We start from the raw sequence: 21330 nt of genomic DNA on the forward strand, positions 1-21330 counted from the left end.
AATAAAAAGGATACCGCAGTAAAAAATCGCTCAGATTTTAGACTATAAGTTGTACAAAGAAAATATTCTTTTTATCATTTTTTTTTCGTTTGTGAAGTTGAGAGTACAATTGCTAAATCACTCTTTATTTCCGCTCCAGTACATTTTCTTCTTACTAATTTTGTTATTTTAGTGCATTTCTTTCATCTTTGAAGCATTTTTGGGAAATAAAAGTCTAAGTGTTTTCCTTTTTAATTCTAACAACACGTATGTAAAAATCATGATACAAAAGATACACATTCAAAAAAATCGCTTAGATTCTAGACTAAACTTTGTACGAAGAAGTTAAATTCTTTTTATCATTTTAAGCTACACATGTTCGCTAGAATCTTAATTTGTTCAGCCTATGGTTATGTTTGATAAGTTGCAAACTGAATATTTAATATGATTTTGTATTAACATCCAAACTTCCGTGAAAATTTTAAACTTCATTGGGTTATTTGTAGTTATAAACTTATAATCTAAGAGCATCTCCAATGCAACACTCAAACTCTAAATCTTAAAGTGCCACGACGGACTTTTTAGAGTTTCTCATTAAAATTCATCTCTAATGCAAGACTCTAGATGAATCTTTAAAGTGATGTGTCAAGATTTATTTTAGAGATCCTTCAGAAGACACTCTAAATTTAGAGTGTCCTCTTGAGGATATTTAAGTGCCACGTAAGCAAATCAATTAAATTTATACCAAAATATAGGTTTTTAGAGTTTCTCTTGAGTGTTGCATTGGAGAATGCCTTCCATTAGAGTATCTCTAAATGGCAAAATAGGAAAGAGACCATTTAGAGATCCACTTTTCACATTTGACACATAAAAAAAATTAGAGTTTTTCTTGAGTGTTGCATTGGAGATGCTCTAAAATAGAATAAACAAATCCTTTTACTCACTAGTTTGTGGATTCTCAAACTATATTTGATATAAAAACGGAATTTTATAATGGAAACTTCTTCCTGCAACTACTTTTTCAAAATACGTTTGGATTCATCTGTGGTTTTCAACATCTACTAATAAACTATCTTGCATTTTTGTTTAATTTCTTGCTTTTTATTCTTTGGGTTATTTCCCAAATAGCCCCCAACTTTATGTTTCCTGCCTAGCCCCCTACTTTATCAAGACCGTTAAGTTCATGGACAGACCAGACCTCCGACGAAGGTCTCCCTTCGCGGGAGTGTTAGAGAGAGAGAGAGGAAAAAAATATATATTTTTGTTTAAAGGTCGCCGGAATTTTCCGGCCGGCGACACTCGCCGGAGAAGACGATGAAGTGGCGAGAAGGTGAGGTGGTAGAGAGAGATGATGAGATGGAGGAGAGAAGGTGATGACTAGATAACGGTGTTATAACGGTAACTGAAAAAGCGGGTCATATGAGTATTTTTGCTAAAGTAGGGGACTAGGCAGGAAGCCGGTCACAAAGTTGAGGGCCATTTGGGAAATAACCCTTCTTTTATTGTATGAAATGGCCATAATTAAATTTCGCACGGGGTTTTCGAATTCTCAGTTACAAACCTGCATCAAATTAGTTGGAGAAAAAACAAGACTCGTAGTATCTCTCTAGATCTGGCAAAAGCGAAAGACCCCCTAACGTAATTCGAATGGGGGCTGACCGCTGAGCCCACTCTGGCCTCGCAGGGCGGCCCCCTGTGGGTGCGAGCTGGAGCTGCCATAGCTTATGGCTAGAACAATGGGAGGGGGCCCCAGCAGAAAGAACAGTAAGGATAACGAGCGCTCCGCACGCTTGGCGGGCGGGGAGCTGCGGGCAAGTGCTTGGTAGGCCAACAACCCAGTAAACCAGGCGGGGCACTCGACGAAAGGGGGCACACTGAGCAAGTACGAGAAATTGGCCCCGCTCCGCTTTCTTAAAAGCAAGGACCACTACGGGAGGTCAAACCAAAGACCTATGGAAGTCGGGGCTCGCCCCCGGTCAATATTGGATCAAACAATAGGGGGCCGTAGCACTGACCTCTCTTTTTATTGATTCCAATGTACTGCGTCCAAGATCAGAACGAGCTTGCCGGCGGACCACTGCCGTCCCATTCTTGAGTGAGCTGGAGCGCATCCATCTTATCCACTGAACTAGCTAGAAGCTATCGCTTCAGGTCGAAGCACTAAAAGAAAAGGACCGGGAAACGCGGCGGCATAGGAACCACGGGACCCAGGAGGGAGAAAGACGATGTACGGGATACGGGATCCTCGTAGTAGGCTGGATGTTGAAATCATAACTCCTAAACGCACAGAAACTATCGTAAAGTCTATCTAGACTAATCTACGTTTTTTACAAGTCCATGGGTGGGAGGCCCAATATAAAGAGATACATTGAAGTTAAGGCCCAAACTTAAACACAAATAAGTAATAATCCCATTTAGCTTAATCTCCGTTTTATTCATATACAAATTAAAATGCATGAAGTTAAATAGTAAAAGACGTAAGGTTATTTATGTTTTGGTAATATAATAAGATAACTGCCAAATGAGAGTCGATTGGTAACACATCAGAAGAGGGGGTTGTGTTTGGCCGCAGCACAGCATATACTCCTTTTTTTTTCTTTTTTGTTGAACAGCATATACTCACTCTCTTAAAAAGAAAAAGAAGAAAAAAAAAGGGACCGTTTTCGAGATTCTCGTAAAGTGCGAGATCCATCATAAATATCTCACTAATCCTACAACTGGTGTATATTTATCTCAATCGACACCAACGGTCTATTAATCTGCCACCTAATCCAACCAAATAAAAAAACAAGTAAAACATCAATCCAATTCCAACACGTGGAAACCAAAGAACTCGAGTGTTGGATAAATATTCACAACACCCGGTGTACATTAACCTTCATAAAGGAACGTGAAAAAATTGTAAAGTCCTGAAAAAGTTTTCCTCATCCTTCGTTAGTGATCTCTGTTTCATCAAATGAATTGTCTTCAGAATCTTCCTAGGTCATATTATTTTTCTTTTCTAGGGTTTCTTTATGATCTACTCTTTTTTCTATTGTACCTTTTAAAAAGTTGTTTAAGTTGGAAATCTAATCGAAATGCACTTTGATTTTCAGATCCTTTTCTGCTTTACCTTTAAGTAGAAGCTATAACTTCAATAATGGAAGAAAAAGTTCTAACTCCGTTAATCTCTATCAGGTAAACTCTCTCATTATGAAAATTCTTTACTTCGATTTTCAATCAGATTGTTTTGTATTTGAATTGAATCTGTTTGTGTTTTTGATTTTATGTAGTTTGTGATGAATTCAACTGATCTTCGGCAACAAATCGTCATGAAGGTTTGTATGAACTAAATTTATGAGAAATTAGTATCTGTAGATCTGTTAATTCTTCTAGGGCTAAGAAAGTTTTAGTGTCTGGCTGTCTGGTAGAGCTATGGAACTTTCGCCTGTGAAGTTTGTGGTTGAATTTTTATAGTTTAAGCAGCTAATCATCACCATATGCATTTGAGATTTGAAATGAAGTTTTTCTGAGAACTTGCTATAAAATTATATTTCCAGGCAATATCTGGTCCAGTGACCAACACTGAGGTGGATGGTGCTGAAGTAGAGGAGGAGAAGTCTGAGGTTTACAGTCATAATATGACAGAAGCTATGGGTGCTTGTGAGTTTAATTACTTTTCATTTCTCCAAGCTTATAATTAAGAGGGATGTCCTCGTAGAACCCCTTGTCGTTAGATAACTTTAGATGTGTTTGATGTTCCTCTCATACGCTATACCAGTCGGTCAAGGAAAACAGTAGAGAGAACATAGAGTTACGGTAAAATGGGCTATACAGGCTCCATAAATTTGGTGCTAACTCATCAAAAGATTTGGTTTGAACCCTAAAGCGTCAGTCACGAATAAAAGATTGTTGACTAATATTGCATTATCATCAATGTGAATCTTATGGGCACATGCTCCTGCACGGAAAAAAAAACACTTCCTATAAAAGAACCCAATTTCGGTGATCCAAACTATCGGTTCATGCATTTTGTTCGTACAAATAAAAGTCTGACTTGTCCTGCAGCCTCTGTAATAGGTTGATCTAACCAGTTCTTTCTAACGATTATGGTTTTAACAGCATTAACTTATAGACATGAACTGGGAATGAACTACACCTTCATTCTTCCGGACTTGATTGTTGGGTCATGCCTACAGGTGATCTTTTTACCTACTCCTGAGCTCATCTTTTATACTATTCTTCTAACTCATTGATTCGACTTTGAAGCAGACCCCTTTAGATGTTGACAAGCTTCGCAGCGTTGGTGTGAAAACCATTTTTTGCTTACAGCAGAATTCAGATCTTGAGTATCCTAATATTACTTACTTCATAAAGTTCAATGTAGTACAATTTATCTTATTGCTTTATTGAATTCTAAAGTCACTATCTTATGGTAAGTTCATCACCAAAATTTGTCAGAACCAATTATGTGAATATTTTGGGGCCAATGTCCAACTTTTGGTGGTTAAGAACTTAAGATGATTGTCCAAATTTCTCATGCTTATCTTATATTGGTTTTCGGTTGATTGCAAACTAAATTGTACGAGTAATATGAGCGTTTTAAAGGTTGGGGTTACATGTGCTATACTTAAATATGTGCATGTTATTTAAGACTAACACTGATCCCTTTTTTAACTGCCAATTTTGACCCTTTTGATAAGCTGTATTTAGACGCTATACTTGTTTAATTCCTTTACAAGCACTGGGCAGATATTTCAGCGTTGATATTTCCGCAATCCAAGACTATGCAAAACAATGTGGCGATATTCAGCATGTCCGGGCTGAAATACGGTAAGTTTAATTGCTCTACTGATTATCTTAAGACACTCTTTTATAGATCTCGGTTCTGGCTGTAACCCAATTTACTTATCTCATTAATAAGTAAAAGGATGCATACCTTCAATTGCTTGAGACTTGAGAGTATGTAAGCTTTTGCAGTTTGTCGGATGTATCATAAAACAAATTTGCTATTACCCTTTGTTATTGTGTGGTTCCCGAAATCTTACTTCAATTTGCACTAAGTGGGGCTTGATTCTTCCATATTAATTCCTCTTAGGTCTCTTCCATATTGTTGTATCACTGCCATACCCACCCTCTCTCCTCCTCTTTTTCCTCTCTACCTTGTTGGCAGTCTAACATGTGATCTAACAGGGACTTCGATGGATTTGATTTGAGAATGAGACTGCCAGCTGTTGTGAGCACATTATACAAGGCAATACAATCTAATGGAGGTGTGACTTATATACATTGCACTGCTGGTCTTGGTAGAGCCCCTGCTGTTGCGGTAAGCCAGTCAGTTTTGTTTCTGTAGTTTATCGGTATGCAATTTATTAAAACATTAAAGCACGTTGCTTCCATTGAATATTTTTGTGAGTAGCTTACTGAGAAAACGTTTTATGAATCACAGTTGTCGTACATGTACTGGGTTCTAGGTTACAAACTCAGCGATGCACACAGTTTACTAGTGGTAACTTCTCATTTCTTCTATATTATATATAAATTTGGAATATTTGTTGCTTTTATAATTTGTTGTCCTTCCGGTTATTAAAGATTGCAAAGTTTGACTTCGCCGGGTTGGATATTTTTATCAAGTGCGTAAAGGTGCTGAAATCTGAAATAGGAATGATAAAAAAAAAACTCCGACAAACCTTCAAACTACTTTCTGAACTCTCTTCTCATCCTCTCCTTTTTTATTTCTTGCTGATGACTAATGTATATTATGGTATTTAGCTTGTCAATAGTATTTCTTTTAAAAATGAAGAGAGCGCGAAGACAATGATCTGTACTTACTCTTCATATAAAAATGAAGTAATATCATCTTCTTAAGGGACAGCATATTTATGTCTATCACTTTTATCGATATAAGAGTGAGGATCGCTACATTATTATGGTTGTTTTTTTTGTTGAAAGATGGTTGTCGTATATTAGCTTGTTAAAATTTTTAACTTGCAAATTGACTTATGTATAGAGGCATTTCTGTGGTTGCAGAGTAGGCGTACTTGCTGCCCAAAATTGGATGCTATAAGAAGTGCAACCGCTGATATAGTGAGTCTCTTTTGTCATCTGCTGTTATTTCTCAACCTCTGTCTCTTGTATGAACATGGATTTGCATTTTTTGACCAGACAGTACATGTCATAGCAATACCAATTTCAGGTATCTAAAAATGTTACTTATGTAGCTTTTAAGTTATAGACATGAGATTAACTGTTTAATTTTTGTAGCTCACAGGCTTGGACAAAAATTTTGTTAGATTGGCATGGCAAGGTAAAAATTGCTCCTCGGTATCAATAGCTGGACTTGACATTGGATGGGGCCAGGTAATAATTTGGTAAATGTTGTTAAATTATATTTTCTGAATGTCTAGTTTCTTACTTTGCATTTTTGTAGAGCACTCCTTTGAAGTATGATGACAATAAGGGCGAGTGGGTTCTTGAAAGAGAGTTACCAGTAAGTGCAAAATTTAGATAATTGCTTAATTATATCTTAAACTAATGTTTTCTTCCTTCTTTCTTTTTTTTTTTTTTTGATTTTATTCAGTTAACCTAAAGGAAACACATCCATCCCTCTAAAGCTTGATTTCATGAACAAAGGAACTCTCAGTTTTTTCACATAACTTGTTTTCTTTTACAGGAAGGACATTATGAATACAAGTACATTGTTGATGGAGAATGGACATGCAACCAAAATGAATTGATAACACATCCCAATAAAGATGGTCATGTCAACAATTATGTCCAAGTAAGTCTCCTAACCCTTCACTAGTTCGGGTTGTATTCAATATCTGAACCTAATATTTCAAAAATTATTCACTATCTGAACCTAATATTTCATATTTTCTGATTTTACTATGAAATTCTACATGATTTAACAAAGAAGCATGTTATTTTTTTTAAAGAATTTGGGTGGTTTGGTTTTTGAAAGAATACAAGTTATCAAAACTTGATCAAAAGGGTAAAATCTCATAAAACTCATCTAATATGGTCTAATAATTCTCAGGTATCTAGCAAAGATCCCAACAATGGAAGCAAAGAGTTAAGAGAGCGGTTAAATTCAGAAGATGGAGATCTTACGGAAGAAGATCGGCTTGCAATAAGGAAGTTCTTAGAATCTTAGTTGGTCGAAGAATAATTACTACTAGCTAAGGTGAATAAATACGCCATGTAAATTGCAAATGGGTGAATAAAACGGACGATAAAATGTATAGTCCCGTGCTATATATTAAATTGTTAAAATTGTCTTATTTAAAACTGCATTTAATACAAGTTAATGAAATGAGGAGTAAACCTCTTGCCACTCCTTTGGATTTGTGGGCGGTGCGATTGTACGTACTTTTTAGTTCCTATCTGAAATGAGGGGACCTCTTTAAAAAAGAAAACGAGGAAAAGGTCATTAAAGAGAAGCAGGAATGTAGTTATGGTCATGTCCACGAGGAAAGCTTTCAATCGATGGCCTTGTCCTAGACTTTCTTGCCGTAATATAAGCTCGATATTATAACTGTATAAGCTGTAAAGACTAAAGTTTTTGGAACTTAGGGTTGTTTAGTATAAGCAGTTTTATTGTCATGAGATGTTGAAGTATTTTTTTTGTTTTTGTTGAACTAGATGTTGAAGTATTTGGTTGAATATAATTTTCATTAAAATAATTTTCAAAATGATAGTGATGGAATATGATAGAAAAGTTATATGAGAAGAAAATTCTCTTTACTATAAAGAAGTTCACTCCCTATCTTAATATTCTTTTCAGGAAATTGAGGTGGAGGTCCAATTTTTGTTGAGAAAAATTATACTTTTTTTTATTTTAGACATCAACTTCAACTACATTTCCAAAATGGATTTCAGACTCAAAATTTGAAATGGGTTCAATGACTAATTACTAAACTACTCTAGTTATTCGGTCATATTTCACCATGAACCTTTTTTTTTTTGTTGAACTAATTTTCACCATGAACCTAGTAGTGAATTTTGGAAGAAAGAAAGAGAGAGATACGGGATAAAAATTTCGATTGAAGAATTTGAGTGTAATCTATTGATTAGTTGTTTGTTAAACTAATGGACAATCCGTTAAAATTCCTTGAAGTGAAAGTTCAGTTGTTAATGATTTTTCGGTGCACAATCACCGACACTTGCTCGCACTGTATGTTTTTAGTTAAATCTCTTCGTTTTGTGGTGAATGTCTTAACACAATTACTTATCTTATAGTAAATAAGTTGCCCACTACATTTTTTTTTTCCATAAATCTCCACGAGAGATTTTGTATGAATGTCACCACGATCATAAGGTATTTATTTGTCTTGTTTCTCACATAATGTCCATACAAAGAACATTTTTTTCATATTTATGTTACCCATCATGAATCAACCAAAGCAACTTCACTTCCTATTGTATTTTGGAACTCTATATACTGCCCAAAGAAAAACCCACAAGCACTGCTAAATGTACTTAAGATCTTGTATCAACCCAAACAACTCCACAATTAGCTGTTCTAGCACAATCTGTTTATAGATGGGTTGTGGCGGGTCCAAGCGTTGGCACACGGCACACCATCAACCTGTTACGTTCCCGACTCGTTTGACCACTACACAATGAGCTAGAGAGAGTAACCGATGTAGCTGTCTTACAACCGATTAGATAGTCAGTGTCGACTGGACCCTTTGGAGAAAGATGAGAGACACATTACCATTTGGTGTGATCATAGAATTAAATCCACTAGTTCAGAATTCATTAAGTTGGATTAGACCTAATTTTTCTTTTTTTGTTGAACGGATTAGACCTAATTTAACAAAATTAAACCATCACGTGACATTGTCCATCATGTGAAATCAACAATTAATTCTTATAATTAGATTCTCTGATTATAGTCAATTATTTTTATTTTTTAATAAAGCAAGAGTCGTCGGTGAAGATCTTACGATAGATTTAAGATCGTGGGCCACCGACCGAGATATTCAACCTAGTTCGCCCCAAAATTCCTAGAGATGCACATTCCGATCGACCGTCAGATCATCTTCACATATAAGAATTGACAATACTACCCCTTGTCACTTCTCAGTAGTTATTGAAGCACAAATGGGAAAAAAAAGAAACAGATCAGGAAAATTGTATCTCACGAATTAAAAGCTTCTTTCTCTTCAACACAAATGAGTTTTTTTTAGAGAGAGAAAGTGTATAACAAAGAGTGTTCAGTTTAGAGAGAGAGAGAGAGAGTTTTTTCTAATGGCAATCATCTGGTTTTACCGCCATTAACACCAATCTGAAGGTTCTCGTGATCTTCTTTTTGTTTTTCTCTCTCTAGAGTAGTAATAAAATAAATGGGGAGAAATTCAACATCTCCAGAGATTTTATCACCGATTGATGATAATGGAGATCAAGGAGGAGGAGGAGGAGTTCATTTAATTCGTGATAGATTTCCAATAAAACGAAACCCTCATCCTGATAGTCAAAGATGTATTAACGAAGATGGTGATGAAAGAGATCGTAAAACAGATCGACAATGGAGAAATCGATCTCATCATACTAGAAGTGTTCGTAAGGGTTTTGCATTTAGAAAAATTTATTTCTTATACGCAGCTGTTGGTTTAGCTGTTATTTTGTTCTTTGTTGGTTCTATATCTTTACAAAGTTCATTAACTTCTGTTTTTCGAACGAATACTGAAAGAGGAAGAAGAACACTTCGTCAATTGAAAGTTGGAGGTAATCTGAAATTCTTCCCGGTAAAGTTATTACAAAGATTTGATAAACATGGAGGTCTTGATCGGTTTCGTACTGAATCCAGAGTTGCTATTCGTCCACCTCGATTGGCTCTCGTGAGTGTTTCTTTTTTACTTAATTCTGTTTTTAAGCAATTCTAATTGAAGTTAGTGGCAAAGTAATCGGAATGTTTTGTTGATTGATATTATTATTATTATAGAATGCGGTGATGTGACAGAATTAGGGGGTTAAATTCTGATTTAGAACTCTATTTTAATGCCAACTATTTATAATACTTGTGTGTTTATATCTCAGATCTTAGGAAATATGAAGAAGGATCCGGCATCTTTAATGCTGTTTACAGTGATGAAGAGTCTAAAGAGACTAGGTTATGTGTTTAAGGTGAGTTCATTGTTTGGTTTTCTTACAAATTCAACTCATTTAGGGATAATGTATGCTCCTTCTCGACGAAAAATGATGGCGCTAAAGTTTTATTTAGCAATTGGATTAACAAAAAGAGAGAAACACCCGTTTACTTGGTTCTTTGGAAACTTGAGCTTGGTTAATATTATCAAACTAAGTTGGATTTCTCGGGCTTTTATTTGTTTCCTTGTTATCAATTAGATTTCTTGAGAAATTCCATGAGTTTTATTATTTTGTATTTTGAACTTTTGCTGTGTACATTGGTCATCTTCACAATTTGAGGGTTTGTTGTTGTTAATTTTTTGCTTCTTCTTGTTCTTATACAGATAAGTGCAGTAGAAGACGGTCAAGCCCGACCATTATGGGAGCAAATTGGAGGTCAAATTTCCATTCTTGGTCCCAATAGAACAGCCCATGTAGATTGGTCATTGTACGTTTTATATGTAATTAGTATTTCATTCATCTAGTTCCCTTTTGTTAATTATTGAGGTTTAGCCAGTCATCTTGGGTACTCAAAGTGGTTGATGTGCTTTTGTTCTTTCAGTTTTGAAGGTGTTATTGTGAACTCCCTTGAAGCAAAGGTAGCTGTTTCAAGGTATCTTGTTTAACTTGATGCTGATTAAGTACTGAGTATTTTCTGAACATAGATAGCTAATTTTGGAGATGCATAGAAGCATCAATAGCAATCAAGTCTCCCATAGCTTTAGTTCTTCTACTCTTAGCCTTAGGAACCATCTTTACCAGCTGTTTGCGTTGAATTTTATGCTTGCTTGTAGTGACTTCTGTCAACTGTCCGGAAGCATGAAAACGAATGTAGTGCGAAGTTCTGCGAATAAAAAATAAAAGTTACTGCATATCTTGGGTTTCCTTACTCCGTCGATTTACTCAATACCCACAGATAATGGTAGAGTACTCAAAGAACTATGATCTTGTTTCTAGATCTCTATTGGTTCAATTTACGCTTGGTCAGTGAAGTTTAAAAGCTTGTTCCTAAGTATCTAATTGGTACTTTTAGTAGCCGTTATCTTTATTGACACCCAGGAAGGCTCTTTTTTTTGCAGTTCTTTTATATTATGGTTAGTGAGTTTTTTATGGTGTGCAGCATCATGCAGGAGCCTTTTTCTTCTATACCACTAATATGGGTTGTGGAAGAAGACATCCTCTCAAAACGCCTTCCTACATATGCGGAGACAGGATTGGAGCATCTCATTGTGGAGTGGAGAAGTGCTTTTAGTAGGGCTGATGTTGTTGTTTTTCCGGATTTTTCTCTGCCGGTATATAGCGTTATTCTTATTGCGTTATGTTCCAAAAATGTAGTCTGATTTCTTATGTCATTCATTAATCAGTCTACTTGTTCCTCTATCAGATGTTGTATAGTGTTCTTGATACTGGAAACTTCTATGTCATTCCTGGATCCCCAGTGGACGTGTGGGGTGCAGAAAGCTTTGTCAAGTCACATGACAAATTTGAATTAAGGAAGAGCAGCGGACTTGATAAAGATGATCTTGTGGTTTTAGTTGTTGGAGGCTCTTTCTTCTATGACAAGCTATCATGGGATTATGCTGTGGCCATGCATGCAATAGGACCGGTACTAACAAAGTTTACAAGAAGGGAGTCAGAAGTATCATTTAAATTCATCTTCTTATTTGGAAACTCAACAGATGGATATAATGATGCCTTACAGGTACTTACCTAATGATCCATGCATAATACTATAATAGTTTAAGTGGTTCCACTGTTTTGATCCTCTGGCACTGGGTCTCCATGGGATGTTAACCACAGTATCCATCATGAGTATTGCTTGGACCAGGCATCACTTGGATCAAGTAACGCCATGAAAGTTTTGTTTTATTTTTTACATTAAATTATTATCTCAAAATTGCGGTTTCAGTTAAGAATGAAATACGCTCATTCATAGAAATTCTTTGCCCAAGTTAGCTTAGAAACTCTCTTCAGGATGCTAAATAACATGTGCAATGGTATTGTGATGCTATTGCGGGCTTCTGGTTTCACTATCTAGATTGTGTTTCAACCGCTATCAATGTCATGCCCGTACATTTGATTCTTATATACTCGATTTTTTAAACATACCATTTTATCCCCATTCAGGAGTTATTCCTAAGTTTTTTCAATAATTTATGGAATTTTGACGAGATCAATAAAGTAGTAAAACTTTACATAGCATCCAATAATTTCTGATGTATAGTATTTATTCTGTGGAGTTTTGATAATGCAGGATGTTGCTTCACGTCTAAACCTTCCCAGCGGTTCACTGTTGCACTATGGCCTGGATGGTGATGTGAACAGTGTATTCTTAATGGCTGACATTGTTCTATATGGGTCTTTCCAAGATGAGCAAGGTTTTCCTCCTTTACTGATCAGAGCCATGTCCTTTGAGATTCCTGTTGTTGCACCAGATTTGTCGATCATAAAGATATATGTGAGTGCACTCCAGTTTATTCTATGCATGCTCGTTTTGCTTAAGCAAATGGGTGTTTCAGTTGTTTCCTTTTTTTTCTAATGTCCAAAATTGTTAAATGGTAGGTTGTTGATGGAGCGCATGGTTTAATATTCGGAAAGCATGATCCCGAAGCTTTGGTCAGATCCTTCTCACTATTAGTGTCAGAGGGAAAGCTTTCTAAATTTGCTCATGAGGTTGCCTCTGCTGGAAAAAGTTTTGCTAAGAACATGATGGCATCGGAATGTGTTACGGGATACGCCAAGCTTCTAGAAAATGTGATCCATTTCCCTTCAGATGCATTGCTCCCAGGTCCCATTTCTCAGATTCAAGAACAATCTTGGGAATGGGATTCATTCAGGAACGAAATTGAAGAGAGAGGCAATGGAATGCCAGACTTTGATATGACTACTTATATTAGAAAATCAAGCATCGTTTACGCTCTAGAAGAAGAATTTGCTAGGCCCAACAATGTGAAGAATGTACCAGAGAATGAGACTGATTTTCAGGAGGTACCAACCAAGTTAGATTGGGATCTGCTGTGGGAAATTGAAAGTTCTGAAGATTTTGAGAGACGAGAACTAGAAGAGGTATTATTATTTGATTGCCCTTGTGAATGACATTGTTACTATATATTTATATCTCGAACATAAGTGTATGCTAAATGGGCATGATTTGTAGCTTGAAGAAAGGGAGGAAAGAGCATCAGGCTCCTGGGATGAGATATATCGTAATGCTCGCAAAGCTGAAAAACTAAAATTTGAAGCAAATGAACGAGACGAAGGAGAGCTAGAAAGGATAGGCGAATCATTATGCATTTATGAAATTTATAGTGGAGCTGGTTCATGGGCATCTTTGCACCATGGTTCTCTGTACCGTGGTCTAAGTCTTGTAAGTTTTACCGACTCTTTGCTCTCTCTCTCTCACGACATAGGAACACCAAAGTGTAGCTAGTGAATATTTAATCTCTTAGATAGAATTTGGTTAGCTTCCATGTATCGAGGATCAATAATTTCAAGGGCGATTTGTCTCTCTTGCAATCTCGGTTCCTATTGTTAATATGAAGGACACTAGCTCTGGATTAGATTCGGGTAGTGGATATGATATGCTCGTTAGCAACCATTTTCTCTTGCGTCATAGCGAAACTCTGCTAGTATTTCCCATTTGTATTTGGCAATACAAAACAAAAGTTAGTAATTCCCTACTAAAGAGTTTATCTTGCTCTGAGTTTTTGTAAATTGAGAATTGTTAGATTGGACTAAGATATGCAGACGATGGCAGTAGCTGCTGCACTAGAAACTAACTTGGTACTCATCATTTGATCTTCTTGTTGTCAGTCTACAAAAGCACGAAGAGCAAGATCTGATGATGTGGACGCAGTTAGTCGGCTTCCACTTTTGAATGATACCTTCTACAGGGACCTTCTTTGTGAGCTAGGTGGCATGCTTGCTATTGCAAATAAAGTGGATAATGTTCACAAGATACCTTGGATTGGTTTTCAGTCGTGGCGTACTTTAGGAAGGAAGGTATGATCATTTGTATGTAGGAATATGCTACTTCCTAATATGTCAATTACATAATGATGTATCACACTATTACTCTCCCCTAAGCTGTTAAACTCAGAGTCAACTCAGAGTCGGCCAAGGGCCGAGTCACTCGGCCGAGTCAGGCGTATGTGCAACAAAAATATTGATTTTTGACTATTTCATCACACATATCTATTTCTTATGCCCCTTTGATGCATATACTTCAAGCTTAGGGCTCCTACCTTCAACATAAACTAAATAACTACCACTACTTAAGAGAATAACAATATATACTATAAATTAAAATGTTAATACCATTAACTGAATCAAGTTCTAGACTTCAACTAGAATCAATTTTTCCTTCTCAAAAATTGTGTTTGAAGTCCCCGTAAATTCCAAACTTTCTGTTATAGTATTATATATACTTATTAGGAAAATCATTTGATGTTATAGATATACATAGTATTTAGTAATAATGATATACCAATAGGTTTTTTTAATAAGTTATTAAGTGCACATGGTATTTTAACCAGTAATTTCTAATGTCTAATGATTTTCAAAAAATACTCATTAAATGCCGAGTTAAATCCGAGTTACTTGGCTGAACCCTAGACTCGGCCGAGCCCGGCTCGGGCTATCCCCGAGCCAAGTCCCGGGTTGCTCGGCTGACTTGGCCGAGTCAGACAGCTCGGACTCTTCTAAACAATATCTGTGTTACTTTTCATGTCACATCTCAGTCTTGAATTTGTTACTCTTAAGTCTTACCCAGTGAGTGACAGAAGCAGTTTCCTTGTAATGTAAGACTCGCCTTTCAATTGACATTAACCCTCTCTAAGTGTTCATGTTTTCATACCAGATCTCAATGCTTTGGATCTGTAATTCTTACTCAGTAAATGAAAGAAGTATTTTCCTTCTATGTATGGCACATCTTTTAGTAGATATTAATCCTCTTCAAATGTTTGTCGTAAAAATTGAAAACCAATTTAACTAGTTAAAAGTCGGGGGTCAGAAGAGAAAAACACTCTAAACTTGTGCCAAATTAATCTTGTAAGTTGTGACAAGTCATGTTACATCTGTACATGTTTACTCCCTCTTTGTGAGTTATGAATAGCTGACAGTTTTTTATTCATGTCCCATCTTCTTATAAATCAGGTTTCATTGTCTAGCAAAGCTGAAAATGCATTGGAAGAGATTATACAGGACGGACCTCAAGGAGATGTTATATACTATTGGGCACGTCTTGACGTAGACAATGGAGTAGGAGTCGTAAATGATATGCCTACTTTCTGGTCTATGTGTGACATTTTAAATGGCGGTCACTGCAGGTATGTTTCTTTTCTTTTGTAGTTAGAACTTAGAAACCTAGAGTAATTACTGCAGCATATGAAGCAAACCATCAAAACTCATATATTATGGTATTCGTAGTATCCTTGTTTGTACCCTCAGTTAATTCCTCACATTGTTACTCTTACTTGACTTCCTCACACTTTCTGAAAATTTCCAAATTGTTATTCAGTTGCTCTCTAGAAGACTAGAACTGTCTCAATTAGTTTTTGTTTCTTTATGACTACCTCCTTCCATTTTAACTTCATATCCTTTTCAACGGATGTAAATAGTATAGTTTCATCACTCAAAAGTGTGAATGTCTCTTTTATAATATGAGTATGAACTAAGCATATAAATTCCTATTTCAGTTTACCTGCATTTGTTCATGTCGTATTCTAAACTTTACAATTACATAAAATTTTCAACTCCCTTATTAAAATTGTTTCTTCTATATTGGATGCAGAACCGCATTTGCCGATGCCTTCCGGCAGATGTACGGCTTACCATCAGGTGTAGAAGCTCTTCCTCCCATGCCTGAGGATGGTGATCACTGGTCTGCCCTGCATAGTTGGGTGATGCCAACACCGTCCTTTTTGGAATTCGTCATGTTTTCGAGGTAGAGAACATGTATATATCTTAAATCCTACATCTCCCATTTACTGGTGTTAGGCATGAAGAAATCTAGAACTTTCTCTATTGAATGTGCAGGATGTTTGCTGATTCTCTTGATGGCTTGAACAATGATTTGAGCACTACAAACAAAACATGTTTACTAGGAACTTCAGATCCAGAGGTAAATCACCATGAGAGTTGACTACTAATTTTATATTTTGAGCAGTAAGTTAGATAAAGGGCTTTTGATTCTTTCCAGATAAAGCATTGTTACTGCCGAGTGTTGGAACTCCTGGTCAATGTCTGGGCTTACCATAGTGCTCGAAAAATGGTATACATAGACCCAAGATCCGGATCTCTCGAAGAGCAACACCCAATCAAACAACGCGAGGGACTAATGTGGGTGAAGTTTTTTAACTTCACGTTGCTGAAGACTATGGATGAGGATCTAGCAGAAGCAGCAGACGATAATGAGTATCTAAGGGAAGGATGGTTATGGCCATTAACTGGCGAAGTACATTGGCAAGGAATTTATGAGAGAGAAAGAGAAGAGAGATACAGGATAAAGATGGACAAGAAGAGAAAGACAAGGGAAAAACTACTGGAAAGACAAAAGTATGGGTATAAACAAAAAACACTTGGAAGATAGTGACATCAATCGTCTACCCAAGGATCTAGCGAAATTCTCGCCTCACAACTTTGCTTCTGACTCAATGTATTCAGAGATGATGAAAAATTTGGAAATCAGGAGCACAAGAAGATCAACCCCGTATCAGGGGAAGTAAAAACGCATAACCCCAGAGGCATTTTGTATTCTTTTACGATTTTTTACCTGAAACATTCTTCCAAGTTGGAGAGGAGACAGAAAGAGCGACTCGCAACCAACTGAAATCCCTTTACTTGGTTTGGTGGTTACTTTTAGTACGAGAGACTGAAGGCTACAAGGAGGCGATGAAGATATGGGAAGATTTCTAGTTGCAGGTATAGGAAAATTCTATTCTTTTTTCTTGTTCAATTAGACACTGTTTTTCGATTTCGGAAGCTGTACTTGTTTTCATAAATGAGAATGAGAGTATCAGTTGATATATGAGATTTTTCATGTCAATAACACATTATAGTTTCATAGTCTGGATAGAAATTTTGAATGAATGTTTTCAGTACTTCGGTGTCATTTCCTCCATTGTGTTATACTTAGCTTGTATGTGCTGAAATGGCCAGTGACTGGACATTTGTTCCAGGCATCACCTCCAAGGGAGGCGATCTATGGTTCATCACTTGTCTGTGATAACGAGAAGTCTAATTTGGTTTGACCATTATTTTTTCAAGTGGCGGAACTACATCCATGGAATTCACTAGTGACGGACAAATTAGGGAAATTTTAAATGCACTCACCTCTTCTGTTATGTACGCTCACATCGAATTTATTCTGAGTCAACGGAGATGCGAGGTTGACGCCGCCGCTTTGGCGAAGAAAGAAAATTCTCCAGGGAATAAAATTTTTGTCAGTGAATATTGACTCATGGGTATATTTTATTTTTAGTCCAAAAATTGACTTGATAAAACATTGCTCCTTAATCTTCATTTTGTTAGATCATCACACGATCATTTCTTCCAATACTATTGAAGCTATTTCTAGGAACGGAATCAGAATTTTTGTTGGGGAGGGGCTGAACCATTTTAGTCATAAACTAATTTGAAAAATTTATGTAGAAATTGCATTCAAAATTACCACATAAATTGCAACTAAGTCATAAAGACTAAATACAAACAAAATATCATACGAATTACTACGCATAATAGTAAAAAGTAAGGACAAAAGGTAGACTAATAAATTCGATTGCTCCTGGTAGCCATTTGAATCGCTATACCTACTTAAAAACAAATATTTAATTTGAGATTAATGTTTACTTACAAAAACATGTTAATTATTCAGTAACGTGTAATTGCAAAGAAGAGAAAGAGAGACAAAGAGACAGAGGCATACACACGTAGAGGGAGAGGAAGGTAGATGGAGAGAGATCCAATAAGTTTAGTTGTTAAAGTATTAGAATAATATAGGATTGAAATTAAGGCTTTAGACCATTAATTTTGCCGGACTTTAGACCGTTAGTAGTTCGACAGTTATCGTGCTTATCACATCGTATCGATGTAACAATGTCTTTGTAATAACTATTGTAGTCAATATTAACAAAAAAAAAAATAAAAAATAAAAATCTGAGGCCGTGGATGTTAAGGTAGTTTAGACTTTAGTGGTGGGTATTGTGGGCTGTGGGAGACTTAAAGTTGAGGTAATTTATTAAGTCATTAGGTAGGTGGGTAGGAATTGATGTTAGGGAGATGCTAGAGTGCCCAAATTTTTGGGCATTTTAATGCCCAGCTGATGTGGAATCACTAAAAGACAAGGGTTTTTCAAAGTTTGACTACGGTGGGGACCGCTTTTGTTTCTAAATGAGGAAATATGTCACCCTCTAAGTACCAATTTCTAAGTTACTCTATCATTTCCCTTGATGTTATTGTTGGGGGTGCTTCTAAAGGCACCAGGCCAAAAGGCTGTTTGCATCCGGAAATTTTATTGACTCGGGTCAATAGCCATTGACCCAAGTTCTCTATAAGCACCGGTTTTTAATGTGGGTGACATTCACCTTCATTTGCTTCTTCCATCTTCTTCTTCCAGAATAAAAAGAATACCAATTAATTTTTTTTCTAAAACAAAAATCATGTGTGCTCATCTAGATAGTGTAAGGTGCTGTTTGTTTTTTTATGTGTCTGAATCTGAATTAGATGAATCTGAATTAGGTGAATCTGAAATAGCTGAACTGAAATGGCTGAATCTGAAATATTTTAATTAACATGTTTGTTTTAAAATCTGAATAATTAAATCTGAAATAAACTTTTGACATTTATACCCCCTCTTTTGATATTTTAGACAAAAACCTAATTGAAGGAAACCCTAAACTATTTCTAATAAATAGAAACCCTAAACTATTTGTCTCTTCAAACCCTAAACTCATTCTCTCTCCACCACCTACATCACAACCGCCGTCTCATAAACTCTTTCTCTCTTCAAACCTAAACTCCTCTCTCCACCACCTACATCACAACTGCTGTATCAACCCTTTCTCTCTAACCAGATCGAATCCTCTCTCAATCCATCTCTCTAGAAGTAAGTGAAAATATGGCTAGATCTTCTCTAACTCCCTCTCTCTATAGCCGAAATTAATCCACAAGATCTGCGATTTTGGGGTGGTTGTGGTGGCGATTTTCTAATTTTTTGATGGTGAGATTGTGGCGGTTTTGTTTAACGTTGGTGATAGTGATCTTGTGGTGGTGGTAGTGATTTTGTGGTGGTGGTGGCGATGCCCTAATTTTGTAATGTGATTATGGCGGTGGTGGTTTTGTGGTGTTGGTGGTGGTAGTGATTTTGTGGTGTTGGTAGTGGTAGTGATTTTGTGGTGGTGGTGGTCTGGTGGTGGTGGTAGTGATTTTGTGGTGGCGGTCAGGTGGTGGTGGCGGTCAGGTGGTGGTGGCCTGATGGTGGTGGCGGTCTGGTGGTGGTGGGGGTCTGGGGGTGGAAAAACTTTAAAAGAAATAATTCCTTTTTCTAATTAATGGGGGTATAAGTGTCATTTAACCTAATTCAGATAGGGTGTCATTGTTTCAGACTTGTTTTGAAGTCTGAAAATTATGGACTAGTTTTCAGCCAATTCAGACATACACTTAATTCAGCTACTATTTCAGATTTTCGAAAATCAGAAAAAACAAACGTCTGACATCTGAATTTGCCTCAATTCAGATTTCAGATCTGAAATATTTAAAAAACAAACAGCACCTAAGTAAAAAAAATTCATTTTTTCTTATTTACTTTATATTCCTGTTAGTAAATACACAAAATTGAAAAGAATGGGTCCACTTTCTTCTTCCTTCTTCACCAAGTTTCATCCACAAAATAAACTCATTTTCTCTCATCTTCCTTCTCATGTTCATCTTCATTCCTTCTATATCCCTTTGTAAATGTAGAAGAAAGATTGCAAGATTCAGAAAGGTAGAGAGAGAGATGAGAATAAGGGTTTTTAGAGAGAGAAAGATGAAAAAAACCTTGCGAGAAGTAGCAGAGGAGCTGGTCATGGTCGAGTTCACGAGAAAGAGAGTGAGGATTGGGATGTTTTTTAAACCCCGGATCAGCTGATCCGTTTGGCCCTCTTAGGCCCCGGATAAGCTGATCCGTTTGGGCCTCTTAGGTCCAGGATCAGCTGATCCGTTTGGCCCTCTTAGGTCCCGGATCAGCTGATCCGTTTGGTCCTCCTAGGTCCCGGATCAGCTGATCCGTTTGGTCCTCTTAAGTCCCGGATCACCTGATCCGTTTGGTCCTCTTAAGTCCCGGATCAACGGATCTGTTTGGTCCTCTTAAGGCTCGGACTGGTTCAGTCCGTCCGATATATTTTGTTTGATTTTGTGATAAACGGATGAAGGTGTTAGGGTTAAGTTGGCTTTGACTGGTGCCTACATAGTTGAACGGTGCTAACAGACAAATGAGCAGTTGGGCCTGGTGCTAATAGAGATGGATGCTAACAGCCTTTTAGCTTGGTGCCTTTAGAAGCACCCTATTGTTGGACTTAGGTTGAGTTTGGGTTGGCCGGTTGGGTCAAGGAGGGAAATCAAATAAAAGTTTCGAACCTTTACCAAGGGAGTAGTTGGAAAAGATAAAAGGGCCAGGGGAGCCATGGCCCTTCCTGGCCCTCACACAGCTCTACTTATAGCACAAAAGCAGACTGCCTTTAGCAGTGCCTTTAAGATTGGGCAAAAGGATCTAATGGGTAGGAAATACTTACTTAGAGAAATTAGGTAGGTAGTAATGTGAAATGTGATTGTGGGGAAATCTAAAACCTACCACCCTAGGCGGGCCTAGGGCATCATTCATATATTCATTTCATCAATTGCACGAGGGGGGTTATTAATCTTTTTTGGAAGAATAGAGTGAATTTCACAACCAACATCAGATCCCAAAAAATACAAAGATATTAAGATCCTGACATAGTACTAACTTCGAGAGTTTTGTTATGTCCCAATTATTAAATTCTCTCTTTTGTCTTTTTCTGATTTTGTTCCCACTGTGTTACTATAACTTAAAATTACACCATTCTGGTAAAATTCAGTGAGATTCAATCACACATTCTTCAATTTTTCTTTTGCAGAATTTCAATATGAAACTTCTTAGTTTCAATGAACTTACTTTTAACCTATATTTGTTTGATATTAATGTGTTTTTTTATTAACCACTCAGTTAATTAAACCCCGGGG

At 36.7% G+C, this 21330-nt stretch overlaps 2 protein-coding genes across 2 annotated transcripts; both read left to right on the plus strand.

The window, feature by feature from the left end:
- Positions 1–2805: 2805 nt before the first annotated feature.
- On the plus strand, positions 2806–7294 carry SEX4 (dual specificity protein phosphatase (DsPTP1) family protein). Its single transcript, XM_086659684.1, has 14 exons — positions 2806–2961; positions 3075–3156; positions 3252–3296; positions 3519–3621; positions 4081–4157; positions 4231–4307; positions 4711–4791; positions 5152–5284; positions 5408–5467; positions 5989–6045; positions 6223–6318; positions 6389–6448; positions 6632–6739; positions 6998–7294. Exons 1-14 carry the CDS (start codon positions 2936–2938, stop codon positions 7112–7114), a joined length of 1122 nt encoding a protein of 373 aa, XP_086515810.1. The 5' UTR covers positions 2806–2935; the 3' UTR covers positions 7115–7294.
- Positions 7295–8854: 1560 nt separating this feature from the next.
- LOC147558142 (UDP-Glycosyltransferase superfamily protein) lies at positions 8855–17203 on the plus strand. The gene is made up of 14 exons (XM_086659683.1): positions 8855–9803; positions 10003–10089; positions 10437–10540; positions 10655–10705; positions 11213–11384; positions 11477–11794; positions 12347–12550; positions 12655–13158; positions 13250–13459; positions 13906–14094; positions 15247–15419; positions 15884–16036; positions 16129–16213; positions 16292–17203. The coding sequence occupies exons 1-14, from the start codon at positions 9309–9311 to the stop codon at positions 16679–16681; spliced, it is 3135 nt and encodes a 1044-aa protein (XP_086515809.1). The 5' UTR covers positions 8855–9308; the 3' UTR covers positions 16682–17203.
- Positions 17204–21330: the final 4127 nt, after the last annotated feature.

This window comes from Eschscholzia californica, unplaced genomic scaffold (assembly GCF_041429995.1).
Source record: "Eschscholzia californica isolate CP2 unplaced genomic scaffold, dmEscCali1.0.p SCAF_2, whole genome shotgun sequence".
Classification (NCBI taxonomy): Eukaryota; Viridiplantae; Streptophyta; class Magnoliopsida; order Ranunculales; family Papaveraceae; genus Eschscholzia; species Eschscholzia californica.

Bases quoted from the DNA above. Each gene is read 5' to 3' on its own strand.
- SEX4 (XM_086659684.1), top strand. From the start codon at position 2,936: ATGAATTGTCTTCAGAATCTTCCTAG. The intron at 6,449-6,631 runs GTAAGTGCAAAA...TTTCTTTTACAG, and splicing joins TTCTTGAAAGAGAGTTACCA to GAAGGACATTATGAATACAA. The intron at 6,740-6,997 runs GTAAGTCTCCTA...AATAATTCTCAG, and splicing joins ATGTCAACAATTATGTCCAA to GTATCTAGCAAAGATCCCAA.
- LOC147558142 (XM_086659683.1), top strand. From the start codon at position 9,309: ATGGGGAGAAATTCAACATCTCCAGAGATTTTATCACCGATTGATGAT. The intron at 9,804-10,002 runs GTGAGTGTTTCT...TTTATATCTCAG, and splicing joins GTCCACCTCGATTGGCTCTC to ATCTTAGGAAATATGAAGAA. The intron at 16,037-16,128 runs GTAGAGAACATG...TTGAATGTGCAG, and splicing joins GAATTCGTCATGTTTTCGAG to GATGTTTGCTGATTCTCTTG.